General features: G+C 33.7%; 1 protein-coding gene across 1 annotated transcript; it reads right to left on the reverse strand.

Annotated features, from left to right (window-relative positions):
* Positions 1–4,940: 4,940 nt before the first annotated feature.
* LOC149539371 (G-type lectin S-receptor-like serine/threonine-protein kinase At2g19130) lies at positions 4,941–6,803 on the reverse strand. The gene has a single exon (XM_089802559.1). The coding sequence runs from the start codon at positions 6,801–6,803 to the stop codon at positions 4,941–4,943; it is 1,863 nt and encodes a 620-aa protein (XP_089658685.1).
* Between the last annotated feature and the right edge of the window lie 5,549 nt (positions 6,804–12,352).

Consider the following 12,352-nt stretch of genomic DNA (forward strand, 5'->3'; position numbering starts at 1 on the left):
CATAAAATCTCTAAAAGCTCTAGGATTAAACTAGCATGATAACAATGTGATAGAGGAGATAAAAATTATTGAGACAAGGGCTCTATTTACAGGTTTGAGGGAGGCCTTGAGAAGGTGGAATATATGTGGCATCCAGATAGGTGTCACAAGGGAGACACATGGGCTAAAGGACAAGCCATGCAAAATTCAAAAAAAGCCTTTATGATTTGAGTGGCTCGAGATTTTTTCACATATGTGTGAGCAACCTTGCAGAAAGGAGTAGGGGACAAGGATGTAAGTGTCCTTTTTGGAGAATTTAATGAAAGAGGAGCTCCTAGGGATTGAGTTGCTGACACATGTGTGAGAAACCACTTAGGGCTTCAAAAGTTTTTTAAGAGGGAGCTTAGGATTAATAAAGTGGGTTTAGCAAGTGGGTAGGTTTAGAAGGATGAGAGTGATGGGTGGTAGGATAGGTTTTAGGTAGGATTAAGATTAGATTTTAATAAAATTTAATTTATTAATGAGTTTGGAGCATTTAATAAAGTGGAGGGAATTAAATAAATTAGAATTTATTTAAAAGGGGATTTATGGAGAACTTTCTATTAATACTTTTGATAATATAGTTTACGCTATTTACCATTTAAATAACATCTACTATTTTAGATGGTTAGATAGTTGGATGCTAAACTTCTTTCATAGAATTGTATTTTTGATATTGAATATGGGTGGCTAGTTATTTTTATCTAGTTGCTAGTGAGCTATTAATCGGTTGTTAGTGATTTTGTCACTACTTTGTTCCTTCATCCCAATCACCCAATTTTTACTACTTTTAATATAAAATACATGCTTATTTGAAATAGAATTTGATCTAATAATTCATCTTCAAGAATGATTATTTGATAAGCTCAATTTATTATAATAATTTTTTTAATTCTTATAAATCCATCATAATTTTAATCGTAAAATAATTTAATTTAATTTTTTTTTCACAAGATAAAAGACTTTGTACATAAAAAGTACTTACCTAAAATTAATTAATCTTTTATCTAAAATTAAAATAAGACAATTTATTCTAATCATATTTGATATCTTAAAGTTAGGAATTGAGATAAAACTATTATGATATAATTAAAAATAGTACATAACCCTTATCAAGGAGCTAGCCTCCTCTTCCTCAACCACACCATCACCTTTGATCATGCTTACAAAAACATATATATCCACTCAAGTTTTTCATTAGTAGATTAGCCCATAATACTATAAACCAAATCAAATACATCAATTTCTATTGTGCACATTAATTCTTCATAGTTTCATATTTCATTTAACAAGGTCAAAACAAATCATCATCATTATATCATATTATCATCAAAATGTTAAATCTTCTTCATAGGATCAAACAAATCATAACATAAGATCAATCATAAGATTGTCATCAATCTCAAAATAATTAATCATGCTTAAACATCCACATTATGACTTGAATTGAAACTATTCAACCTAGTCAACAAAGTTATAAAAGGTCATTATCACATCCTTCATAACATTTCTTTGCAATATTGGATTCTGAAAATCAAAGAGAATCAAGCCTGAGACTCTAAGGAGTGATGTCCAATAGTTTTGTTTGCTTGAGACCCTTGAATTGTAGCATTGGCATATTCATTGATTTCAATGTTGCTTTTCCCAATGTTAATTCTCCTTCTCACCATTTGGTGAATCATATCAAGGGGACACTTAGCTTTTTCTCTTAAGAATTTATTCACAAGGTAAATTTATCTAAATTTATGGTTGGATAGCCACTACTCGAACCATATTTGAAAAAAATATTATGAGGAATGCTTGTCTTTGCAATTGCTTATACGCTACTTATTCTTTAAATTATCCTTGAAGACTCTACTAGATTTGGTCCTAGTATGTCAAAATAGCACCTAGTTACATGGTCAATACATTGGGGTTCAAAAGTGTGAAATGGTAGGCACACATGTATGTGTGTGCATCAATGTGATTTTTAAGGTATTGTGTAAATTTATTTTCTAATTCTTAGAATTTAAGATATAAGGATAGTTTTTTGAAGCAATAATGATTATTTTGAAGGATATTTTGGTTTTTTTTTATTATAATAGTAACATGGATTGATTTTTTTTCTATTGTTCTTATGATTACAATAGATAGATTGAAACATATAGAATGATACATCACAAGAAAGGAAGCATTATCAGAGAGGTAGTCTACCCTTGTAAAACTACTAGGTATTGTTGGAACTCTCTCTCTCTCTCTCTCTCTCTCTCTCTCTCTCTCTCTCACACACACACACACACACACACACACACACACACACACACACACTGATGAAATAATCATATGATGCATGAACATATTTGTTTTACTAAAAGTTTTCTTGCTAGAACTATGTGATTATATTGCATTTGGAAATAATTAGCCCTTATGAATGCACCTAGTATCAATATTTTTACAACATGAAAGTTAGATCACTAATCATAACTAGTAAGGATTTTTAATTTTTTTTTGGATAAGATAATACATATTTTGATTGATGCAACATGATGATGCATTTTTTTAGTGGAAGGTATGTCAGAATTCTTAATATCTCTATGTTTATTTAGTTGATAATTTGATCAAAATTAAAGTGTAATAATTAAAGATACTACACGGACGCATGCACATGTGTGTGTGCGCGCGCGCACGCATGCACGCGCGCGCATGCGCATACACACACACACACACACACACACACACACACACACACATAGATGCATGCACACCAGAGATAAGTTTAGTGGTGAATATTTGCCAATTGGAAAATCTCACTCATTAGTGACACTAGATTTGGCAAAAAAAAAAAAGCACTTTTGAGGTGTTCGTATCACCCACATTTAATGAAAATTGGGTCTAATGATTTGACCAATTTCCAATAACGATACAAAATTATTTTAATTGTAGTGATGTCTTCGCCAATAGAATTTAATCATTTCACATGATACATTAAATATTTTTTCCTTCAATTTCCAAGGCTTTCCTTTATTGATAGTCATATTCACCATTGTGTGGTATAAAATTTAAGTTAGGTAAGAGGTTAAGTTCATTTATATGACACATGCCTCTATTTCAAAGTGTTTCCTTGGAACTTTATAGCCTTTCTCACTTTGTCCCAAACTTGTCTAATTTGATTTTTAGAATTTTATTTGCCACTTAAAGACCTATTTTGGTACACCATTATCTTGTACATACCCTAATATTGTGTGGGATGTATTCTCTGACTTCTTGATGCTTGTTAATTTTAGAAATGTTTACCCTATTTTTGGTTTAGTGGTTTTATGTAGGCTAAAGATTGGTTCTATGATGTTTCTTTCTATTAGATTTCTTTGATGGTTAAGATTTATAGGTCCCTTCAAATCCTATTTTTGTATAATGAAAAATAGATTCATTGAATGTGCTTCAAGTTAGGGTTTCTCTAATACTTCTATTCTTTTATAGATTAAATAATGGTTCTTTGAAGACTCCATCAAGTAAAATTAGATTATATTACTTTTTAATATAATTTGACTTAATTTAACTTTTAACAAGCACACAATTTTATAATCCTAAATACCTTGTAAATATTTTAAAAATCCTCTTCAAAAATTTCTTATTAAAATTAACATAACAAAATTACAGCAAAACTATATAAATATACAAATTCCTCACACAAAATAAAAAATAACCTAAAAACACTCAATATTTATGAATAGTTTCCTAATAAAAATAATTAAATATCCAAACCCTGAAAGCTCTATAAATATAGAGAAATACTCCCAATACAACTTAAACCAAACAGATTTTGAAATAAAAATATAAGTATAAATAGAGAAAACTTTTCCACCGAAGAACTAACTTACATAATTAAATTATAAATTTTCAAATCTTAAAGAAAGCATTTATAAAAATGCCTTTATTTTACTTTTGTAAATTGTTGCCTCGCTTTCTTGAAAAAAATATAAATGATCTTTTTACTTTTTTACATATTCTCCATTTCATTAAAAATTTAGATTTAAACTTAAATCTAAGAAAATATATTTATTTAAAAATGTCTTTGATATTATTTTATGATAAAATAAATGATTGTCTAAATAATTTTTAGTTAAATCTGATTTCAGACTAGAAACTTCCAAAATCTTATGAAAGCTCCAAAATCTATCAAAAATCCTAAAAATCTTGCACAAAAATTTCAAACTGTCAAGACACATCTTAATATTATTAAGTACTCATTTCATCTAAAATTTCAAAGAGTCAAAACACATCTCGAAAGCCCTAAGTATTCATTTTATATTTCATTATCCTCAAATAAATATTACAATATTTCACACATTACCGTAGCTGTAATACTACAATATTTCATACATTACTGTAGCTCTATAGAGCTCTTATTATAAATCCACCGGCTTCTAGCCATTGCTATCAGTATTACTGTCGCTACTGTTTGTTCCACTGTTCATTTGCGGAGCAGATGGAAGTTCCGTCTTCCCTTCCAGCATTAGCAGCACTTGCCCCATGCTTGTGCCTCATCTCCTCCTCCCTCTCAATGCATAGCAATGCCACAACAACTGCTCTTCTCACCTCTTCAATATCTTTGTCCTCTGCAACACCCGCTTCCACAACATTAATCGTGCTTCCTTGGTGGATTTGGGTTGCAGCCCAAGCTGGAAAGTAATACCTGCTGGAATCTTGTACATTTAAATCCAAACTTCTTCGCCCAGAAATGATTTCTAAAAGTGTCATACCGAAACTGTATACATCAACCTTTGTAGTGATGGGAACGCCCGAAATCCATTCCGGAGCCAAATAGCCTCTCGTTCCTCTCGTTGTGGTCAATACACGGCTGAAATCTCTGCTCAGAAGCTTTGCCATGCCGAAGTCGGCCGACTTGGGTTAGAAATCAGCGTCGAGCAGAATGTTCTCGGGTTTTATATCCCGTGAATGATGCGTTCTCTACACTCCTCGTGGAGGTAAACTAAAGCTCGTGCTGTGCCTAAAGCGATCTGGAATCGGGTATTCCAGTCGAGTACCTTTCTTTCACTTTTGGAATTATTCGTGAAGAGCAGAGAATATAGAGAGCCCTTGGGTATGTAGTCATAAACTAGTAATCGTTTGGATCCCTGAGCACAAAACCCTCGAAGCCTGATCAGATTCCCATGTTGTATGCTCCCCAAAGAACTAATTTCCGCTCGGAACTGCTTATCATCTCGGCTTGAAATGGATTCCAATTTCTTCACAGCCACAAGTGTACCGTCTGGTAGAGATCCTTTGAAAACTGAGCCGAATCCTCCGCTCCCCAGCTTAGACCTGAAGTTCCTAGTCGGAATCTTCAACTCCTTGTAACTGAACATTCTAAGAAAAGAGTCGGATGAATCTTCACAACTCTCATGAGATCGTAGCGCCCGATCATGTAGCCTCCTGCGCATTAAAAATGTTAACATACCCAAAATAATGGCAAGAGCAATGAAACTGCCAAACACTATAAGCAGAACGGTTTTTAATTTAATGGGGGGGGATGGAGGATTAAAACTTGGAAGGAAAGGGGCAGCTACTCGAATGAAGACATTCGAATTGCTTTCTGACAGAGAGTTGCGCAAGTTCACAAGAATTCCGGACCTGGTTTGGCAGGTCCCGGAAGGCGAATTGAAAGCATAAGCATTGCACGAGCAGTTTCTGAGGCAGGCTTTCTCGCAATCCATCTTTGTGGGTGCAGAGTAGGACAGATCGTGATCGTCATTAGATAACTTTGATTTGGAGTCGATGAATATGTCGGTGCTGCAATTTAAGGGGCTCTGGCGAACACAGCCAGCGGACCACCACTCTTGCGAATCCCGGGCTTGTTTGTCTTTCGGTGCGAAGCCCTCCACACAGCTGCAATGCTGAAGATTGTTGGAGATGCAGGTTCCAAAAGCACGACAGAGACCATATACGGCATATTCATCTTTGGCTTGAGACCATACAACGTTCCACACTTTGCCATCGAACATAGAGGTTCGAGCATCTCCGGACTTCATCATGACCAAACGCAGGGGCTGGTAATTCAACTTTTGAGTCGTAGTCATTCGTACGTACATACCAGAGCTGGTAATTTCAACACTGACTTGAGGTCTTATGTTCGCCAGTTCTGGATCATGACCGAACATTTTACCATCCCAAACTCCGCTCTTCCAGTACTGGACAGAATTATTCCATGTTTGCACGAATTGGTTAGCGCCAGATGGGTTCGCTTGAAATGAGAAAAGCCCAGGAGCAGGATCCGACGAGCTTTTCCAGGAGACCAGCTTTTGTCGTCCCCCGAATCTCATGGTAGAAAACCAGGTATCTGTTGGATTGTCGATACTCTGCCAAACCGTTTCATTTTTGTTATCATTGCTCAGCATAAAAAAGTTACCGGTATCTAACATCACAGCCTGGGATGTTTTGTTCGATGTGTTGACTGACCAAATAGCCTGTCCCTCTGCGTCGAACAATCTTAGTTTACCTTGTCTTGACAGCTTCAAAATGCCAGGCTTATTTCTCGCGGGAGTCTCTCTATTGGCCACCCAAACGATCGTCTTCTCTGCTATATTGGCGTACCGGATTCCAATATACCAATTGTTGGTTCCATTTGGTCTGAAGAATCCCAATTCAAATGTGCCGTTCTTTGAAATTAATGTCTGATTTCCAGCCAGCGAAGCTCCCAAGAAGAGAGTGTCTCGAGCCTCGACAGCAGCAGCATAACTCTTGAGATGAATAAACACGGTAACTGCAAAAAGCAGGCTAAAGCGGGATTTTGCCCTCTTTCTGTCCATCTCCAGAGTGGCTCTCAAAACAAATTGAAGGTCAAAAATATCCTCTTACTCAGTGTTGCACGTTGCATTTGGTCTATTGTAGTGTTGCATGTGAAAGGTTTGCAGACAATTAAATGGTGTGCTAGTCAAGCCAAACTTATGTGCAAGGGAATCTCTGAAGACATGGTGGGTATGTTACGTCAATCATGACGTTATTTTGAACGACTTTTTATTTTATTTCCATGGTGTATCATTTTACAGTGTTTTAAATTAGTAATTGCATCCTAGTGGATAGTCGGCCTGTAAGATTCATATCATATATAATTATACTATAAATAAAAGGGTAGTTCACATGTACAATTGTATCATATATCATTTGAAATATATATAAATTGATATTTATTTAATTTATAACAATAGAGTCGTGTTTTAAAATATTATTACAAATACTTTTGAAAAATACTTAAACATGATTAGCCTCTTCAGTGGTAAGATTGTCAATGAGGCTAATAAAGAAATGAAAAGAATATTGTAATCATATCATATATCATTTAAAATATAAATGAAATGATAGTCCTCCTGTATATATCATTTATACTATAGATAAAATGGTAGTTCACCTATACGATCATATCATATATCATTTGAAATATATGTAAATTGATATCTATTTAATCTTTAAAAATAGAGTCGTGTTTCAAAATATTGTTACATATACTTTTGAAAAATACTTAAATATGACTAGCCTCTTGGATGAACATGTTGCATAAATTGAGTAGGATTGTCAATGAGGCTAATAAAGAAATGAAAAATTATTGTAATCATATCATATATCATTTATACTATAAATAAAAGGTGGGTATGTTACGTCAGACATCAATCATGACATGGTGGGTATGTTACATCATGTCAATCATGACATTATTTTCAACCACTTTTTATTTTATTTCCATGGTGTATCACTTTACAATGTTTTAAATTAGTAATTGCATCTTTTTGGATAGTGTAATATCTCAAAATTGGCAAATTGTCAAATTTAACCAACTTTGGTTTATTCAGATATTCCTAAGTCCCATTTTACTAGGCAATTCTAATTCTGATAATCACTACTTGACCTAGGTGTCAAATGTAGAAAACCCTAATCTGCATTAATCACATTATTTATTTAATTCCTAAGTATCGACTCAAATTAGCTACATAAACCTATTGATTTAATTTAGTTTAATTATAAGTGTTCTACTTTAATTAAATTAAAGTTACATCTTTAGCCAATGTACAAAGGAATTAAATATATTTAATTTCATAAAATATATTCTCTTTTTAATTATTGAATTTAATTATTCAATTAATTAAAATTATTCATTTATGAAGTCATATTCTATTTTATTAAATTAAATATACTAAAAAAGGAACTAGTTAACTCCTATCATTCAAAAAGGATCTGATTAACTCCTTTTATCACTCAATAAAGAATCAATTAACTCCTTTTATCACTCAAAAGGAATTAGTTAACTCCTTTTATCACTCAAAAGGTAATTAGTTAACTCCTTTTTATCACTCAAAAGGCAGTTAGTTAACTCCTTTTATCACTCAAAGGAAACCAGTTAACTCCATTTTCATGAGGAAGTTTTCTTTATGACTAGATCTCCTCTTCAATCTTGATTGTCCATTCCAATTAATCTTAAATATTGATCACCTCTTGGATTCTATAAAAGAAGTTCTCCATTCCTCATTACAAAGGTTGAAAATTGGAATTTGTGTTAAACTTATGTTGAAATATCTACTCAATTTGCTCTTGCATTCGTAGCTTAAATTCTTACATTGCAATCTCATATTAGCTTAAAATGCATTCATTTAGCATAATATGTTTCTTTATTTCTTAGCTTAATCATGTATTCTTATCTAGATTAATCTTGCATATCGCATATAGCTTAAAATCCTTTGTTCTAGAGGTTTGGTTGTCTGCTTCTCATTCTGAGAGCAATGGCATAATCCTTCTAGTTAGAAGGCAACAGTTCACTTTGTTAGACTTTTTGGATAAATGATTCAATGTTTATTTTGGGATGATCTCTCAGGTAAAGACCATATTGAAGTGTGTGTGAGGATCTAAGGCCCACAACACATACATACATAGTTCACTTGTAAAAATCATATCATATATAATTTATACTATAAATAAAAGGTAGTCCACGTGTACAATTGTATAGTATGTGATTTAAAAAATATATAAATTGATATCTATTTAATTTATAACAATAGAGTCGTGTTTTAAAATATTTTTACAAATGCTTTTGAAAAATGCTTAAACATGACTAGCCTCTTCAGTGGTAAGATTGTCAGTGAGGCTAATAAAGAAATGAAAAAATGTTGTAATCATATCATATATCATTTAAAATATAAATGAAAGAATACTTCACCTGTATATATCATTTATACTATAAATAAAAGGGTAGTTCACCTATACAATCATATCATATATCATTTGAAGTATATATAAATTGATATCTATTTAATCTATAAAAATAGAGTTGTGTTTCAAAATATTGTTACATATACTTTTGAAAAATGTAGGAATTTTCCTTAAGGCAAAATCACCCAATATCAAGGAACTCGAGCACTAGCACAAAATGGACCAATAAAGTATGATCTGAATAACAATATCAAAATGAATTTATTTCATATCATGTTATATACACACTAGGAGTGGATATATATAAAAGGCATCTAAGATGCATTTAGAACATCTCTAGAATGAGCTAGGAGATAAGCATTACAACTAAGCATATGTCCACTAGAAGTGGATTATCCTCCATTGTGCACGAATGTATGTGCATCAATGAGAGGATAAGTATGACAAGGTGTATCTTGTGTAGAGATGTTGTAGACACCACATGCTTAATTAGAGTGCTAACTTCTATGTTGCAGACACCATGTGCATAAAAAGAGTTGCTAACTCCTATGTTGTCAACAAAACAACTCATATGAGTACGCATACTCCTATCTTTCAAACAAATAAATAATAAAATAATGCATTCACCTAAGTAAACTTAAGGAAAGTGTAAATAGTGGATACTTATTTACACAAACAGCCCACCCTCAAGTGCAACTTAGGGGAATGCACTTAAGCTCACAAAAGCTAGGATGAAAATGCATGATGGGTCCTAGCTACTAGGCCATGTTAAGTACCCATGTACAAAGATATGCAAACTCTCTACAAATGGAGAAAAAGGGAAAACGTCATGGGAAAAATCTTTTCCCAAAAAGAGAGATGAAAAGACAAGATGCATGGATGGATGGAGTAATTAAGACCCCCTCATTACAACATACATCATGTATACAATAGAGAAGTATGAGAAGGAAAAAACCCCAAAAGTGGAAAATGTATGCCCCATAAAAGAGAAGAAGTAGAAGAAAGGAGACAAGGTAGTCCCCCCTTCCTAATATAGAATGTCGATCAGTGATAGTTGCTCCAATGTAGAAGTTGATCCATGACTGTTGAATAATGTTCCTCCCATTTGGAAGAAACAATATCATAGGTACATATGAGATGCTTCCCCAATGTGTAGACAGAATCCTGAAGATGAATAGTGTCTCTAAAACCTGCTCAACTATCCTTATGTCAATACTGACGGTTGCCCCTTCCAACACTACTAAAAAGAAGAAGTGCAGATCTAGCAAGGATGGATGACGAACATATCCCAAAGAATCAACTATCTCCTCAAATGATGAGGATACCTCCTACAACTATTGTACATAAAGATCCACAATCATATAAACCTGGTAAGACTAATCATGTAGAGAATGGACAAGAGGATCAAAGTGAGCCCTCACAACAACTGAAGAGGGATCTTCTTCATCAAAGAGAAGATGTATATCATCAATGATGTCTCCCAAATCTACTATGTATGACTCCACAAAAAAACCTAAAATATATGTCATGTAGTCATCCACTGATGTTGGAGCTCGAAGATAAGGTGTACCCAACTGTATTGAATTACATGGACCTATCGTTGTAGGAATGTATGCATGTGGAATGTGTTAATGATGTGACCTTGACCTGTATCTGTCAATAAGATCCCACATATCTGAATCTATTGAATCACTATCACTACTATCACTATTAGTTTTTACAATGTATGAAGTATGGAGAGGATTAAAGGATAAGCTTGGTGAAATTTCCTCATAGTGAACATTCCTCTCTATGAAAATATCATGAGTCTTAGGATCCATAAGTCTATATGCCTTAACATTGTCTTCATATCCAATGAAAGTATAAGGCCTTCGTGGTGGTGCCTTGCATTCCCTTGAAGATATTTGTGCCCATGTTGGACAACCAGAAACTTTGAAGTGTTTCACAATTGGTTTTTTTCCGCACCATGCCTCAAAAGGAGTCTTTCCATCTAATACATTATGAGGAGACCTATTAAGTATGTGATTGGCACTACTTATAGCTTGAATCATGCAACTTGCCATTGACTTAAGAGTTCTTTTCCTCATTTCTGCAACATTTGTCTTTTGTGGAGTAAATGGTACTAGGTTCTGAAGATCAATACCCTCAGGTTCACAGAAGTCTCTAAGTCTTGATTTTACATATCTACTTTCATTTTGCATATGAAGAACCTTGATGACTTTTCTTGATTTATTTTCAACATGACTCTTGAAGGCTAGAAACTTATCAAACACTTCATTCTTGTGATCAAGAAACTAGACCCATGTGTAGCATGAAAAGTCATCAATGAAAGTGAGAACATAGTGATCCTTGCTAACTGATGTCACTGCAAAAGGACCTACTAGAACCATGTGAATCAACTCAAGAAAATTTGATGCTCTCCAAGACTTCCCTTTGTCAACCTTTTCTTGTATATGCATATCCATTGATCAAGTTGAACATTCACCCTTAGAAAAGTTGATTGTAGGTAGACCTTTGACCATATTGTTTGAGCTAAGTTGATGAAGATAGTGGAAGGCAAGATGTCCATACCACTCATGCCATAATTTACTTTGTGAATGAGATTGCATCAATAAGGCATGTGAAGGAGACTTAGGCACAAAGTGGAAGAAAGAACACAACCTTGTATCATGATTGACTTTACCCACTACAACCAATTAATCATCTTTTAGATTGCACACCATTACTGAGTTAAGAAGGAACTCAACTTTATTGTCACCTCCATAGTGAGTGATTTGGTAGATTGAAAGGAGATTAAAGCTAAATTTAGGAACATAGAGGATGTCTTTGAACTATCCATTTTCCATCTCAACTTGTCCTTTCCCTTCAACTTCCATTTTTGTATGACCTCGTACAAAGATGTGAGGTAACTTAGACTACTTCAATGAAGAAAAGTGTCCTTCTGAAGAACCCATATGATAGGAGGCAACTGAGTCAAGAATCCATTCCCCTGAAGAACTTCAACTTTCCATAAATGCTTTCCCTTTTTCCTTTGAAGTGGATGGATTTGAATCCTTGGAAGCTTTTGGTACATTGATTTTGTTCTTTCTAAGTAGGTTTTCCAACTCATTGATTCTCTTAGTCTTGCAATGATGCTCATCATGATTTGGTTTCTTGCAGT

Source organism: Cupressus sempervirens, chromosome 9 (genome assembly GCF_028749045.1).
Source record: "Cupressus sempervirens isolate cs-2001-9-10 chromosome 9, ASM2874904v1, whole genome shotgun sequence".
Taxonomy (NCBI): Eukaryota; Viridiplantae; Streptophyta; class Pinopsida; order Cupressales; family Cupressaceae; genus Cupressus; species Cupressus sempervirens.

Excerpts from the sequence above, each read along its gene's own strand:
- LOC149539371 (XM_089802559.1), bottom strand. The coding sequence starts at position 6,803 with ATGGACAGAAAGAGGGCAAAATCCCGCTTTAGCCTGCTTTTTGCAGTT.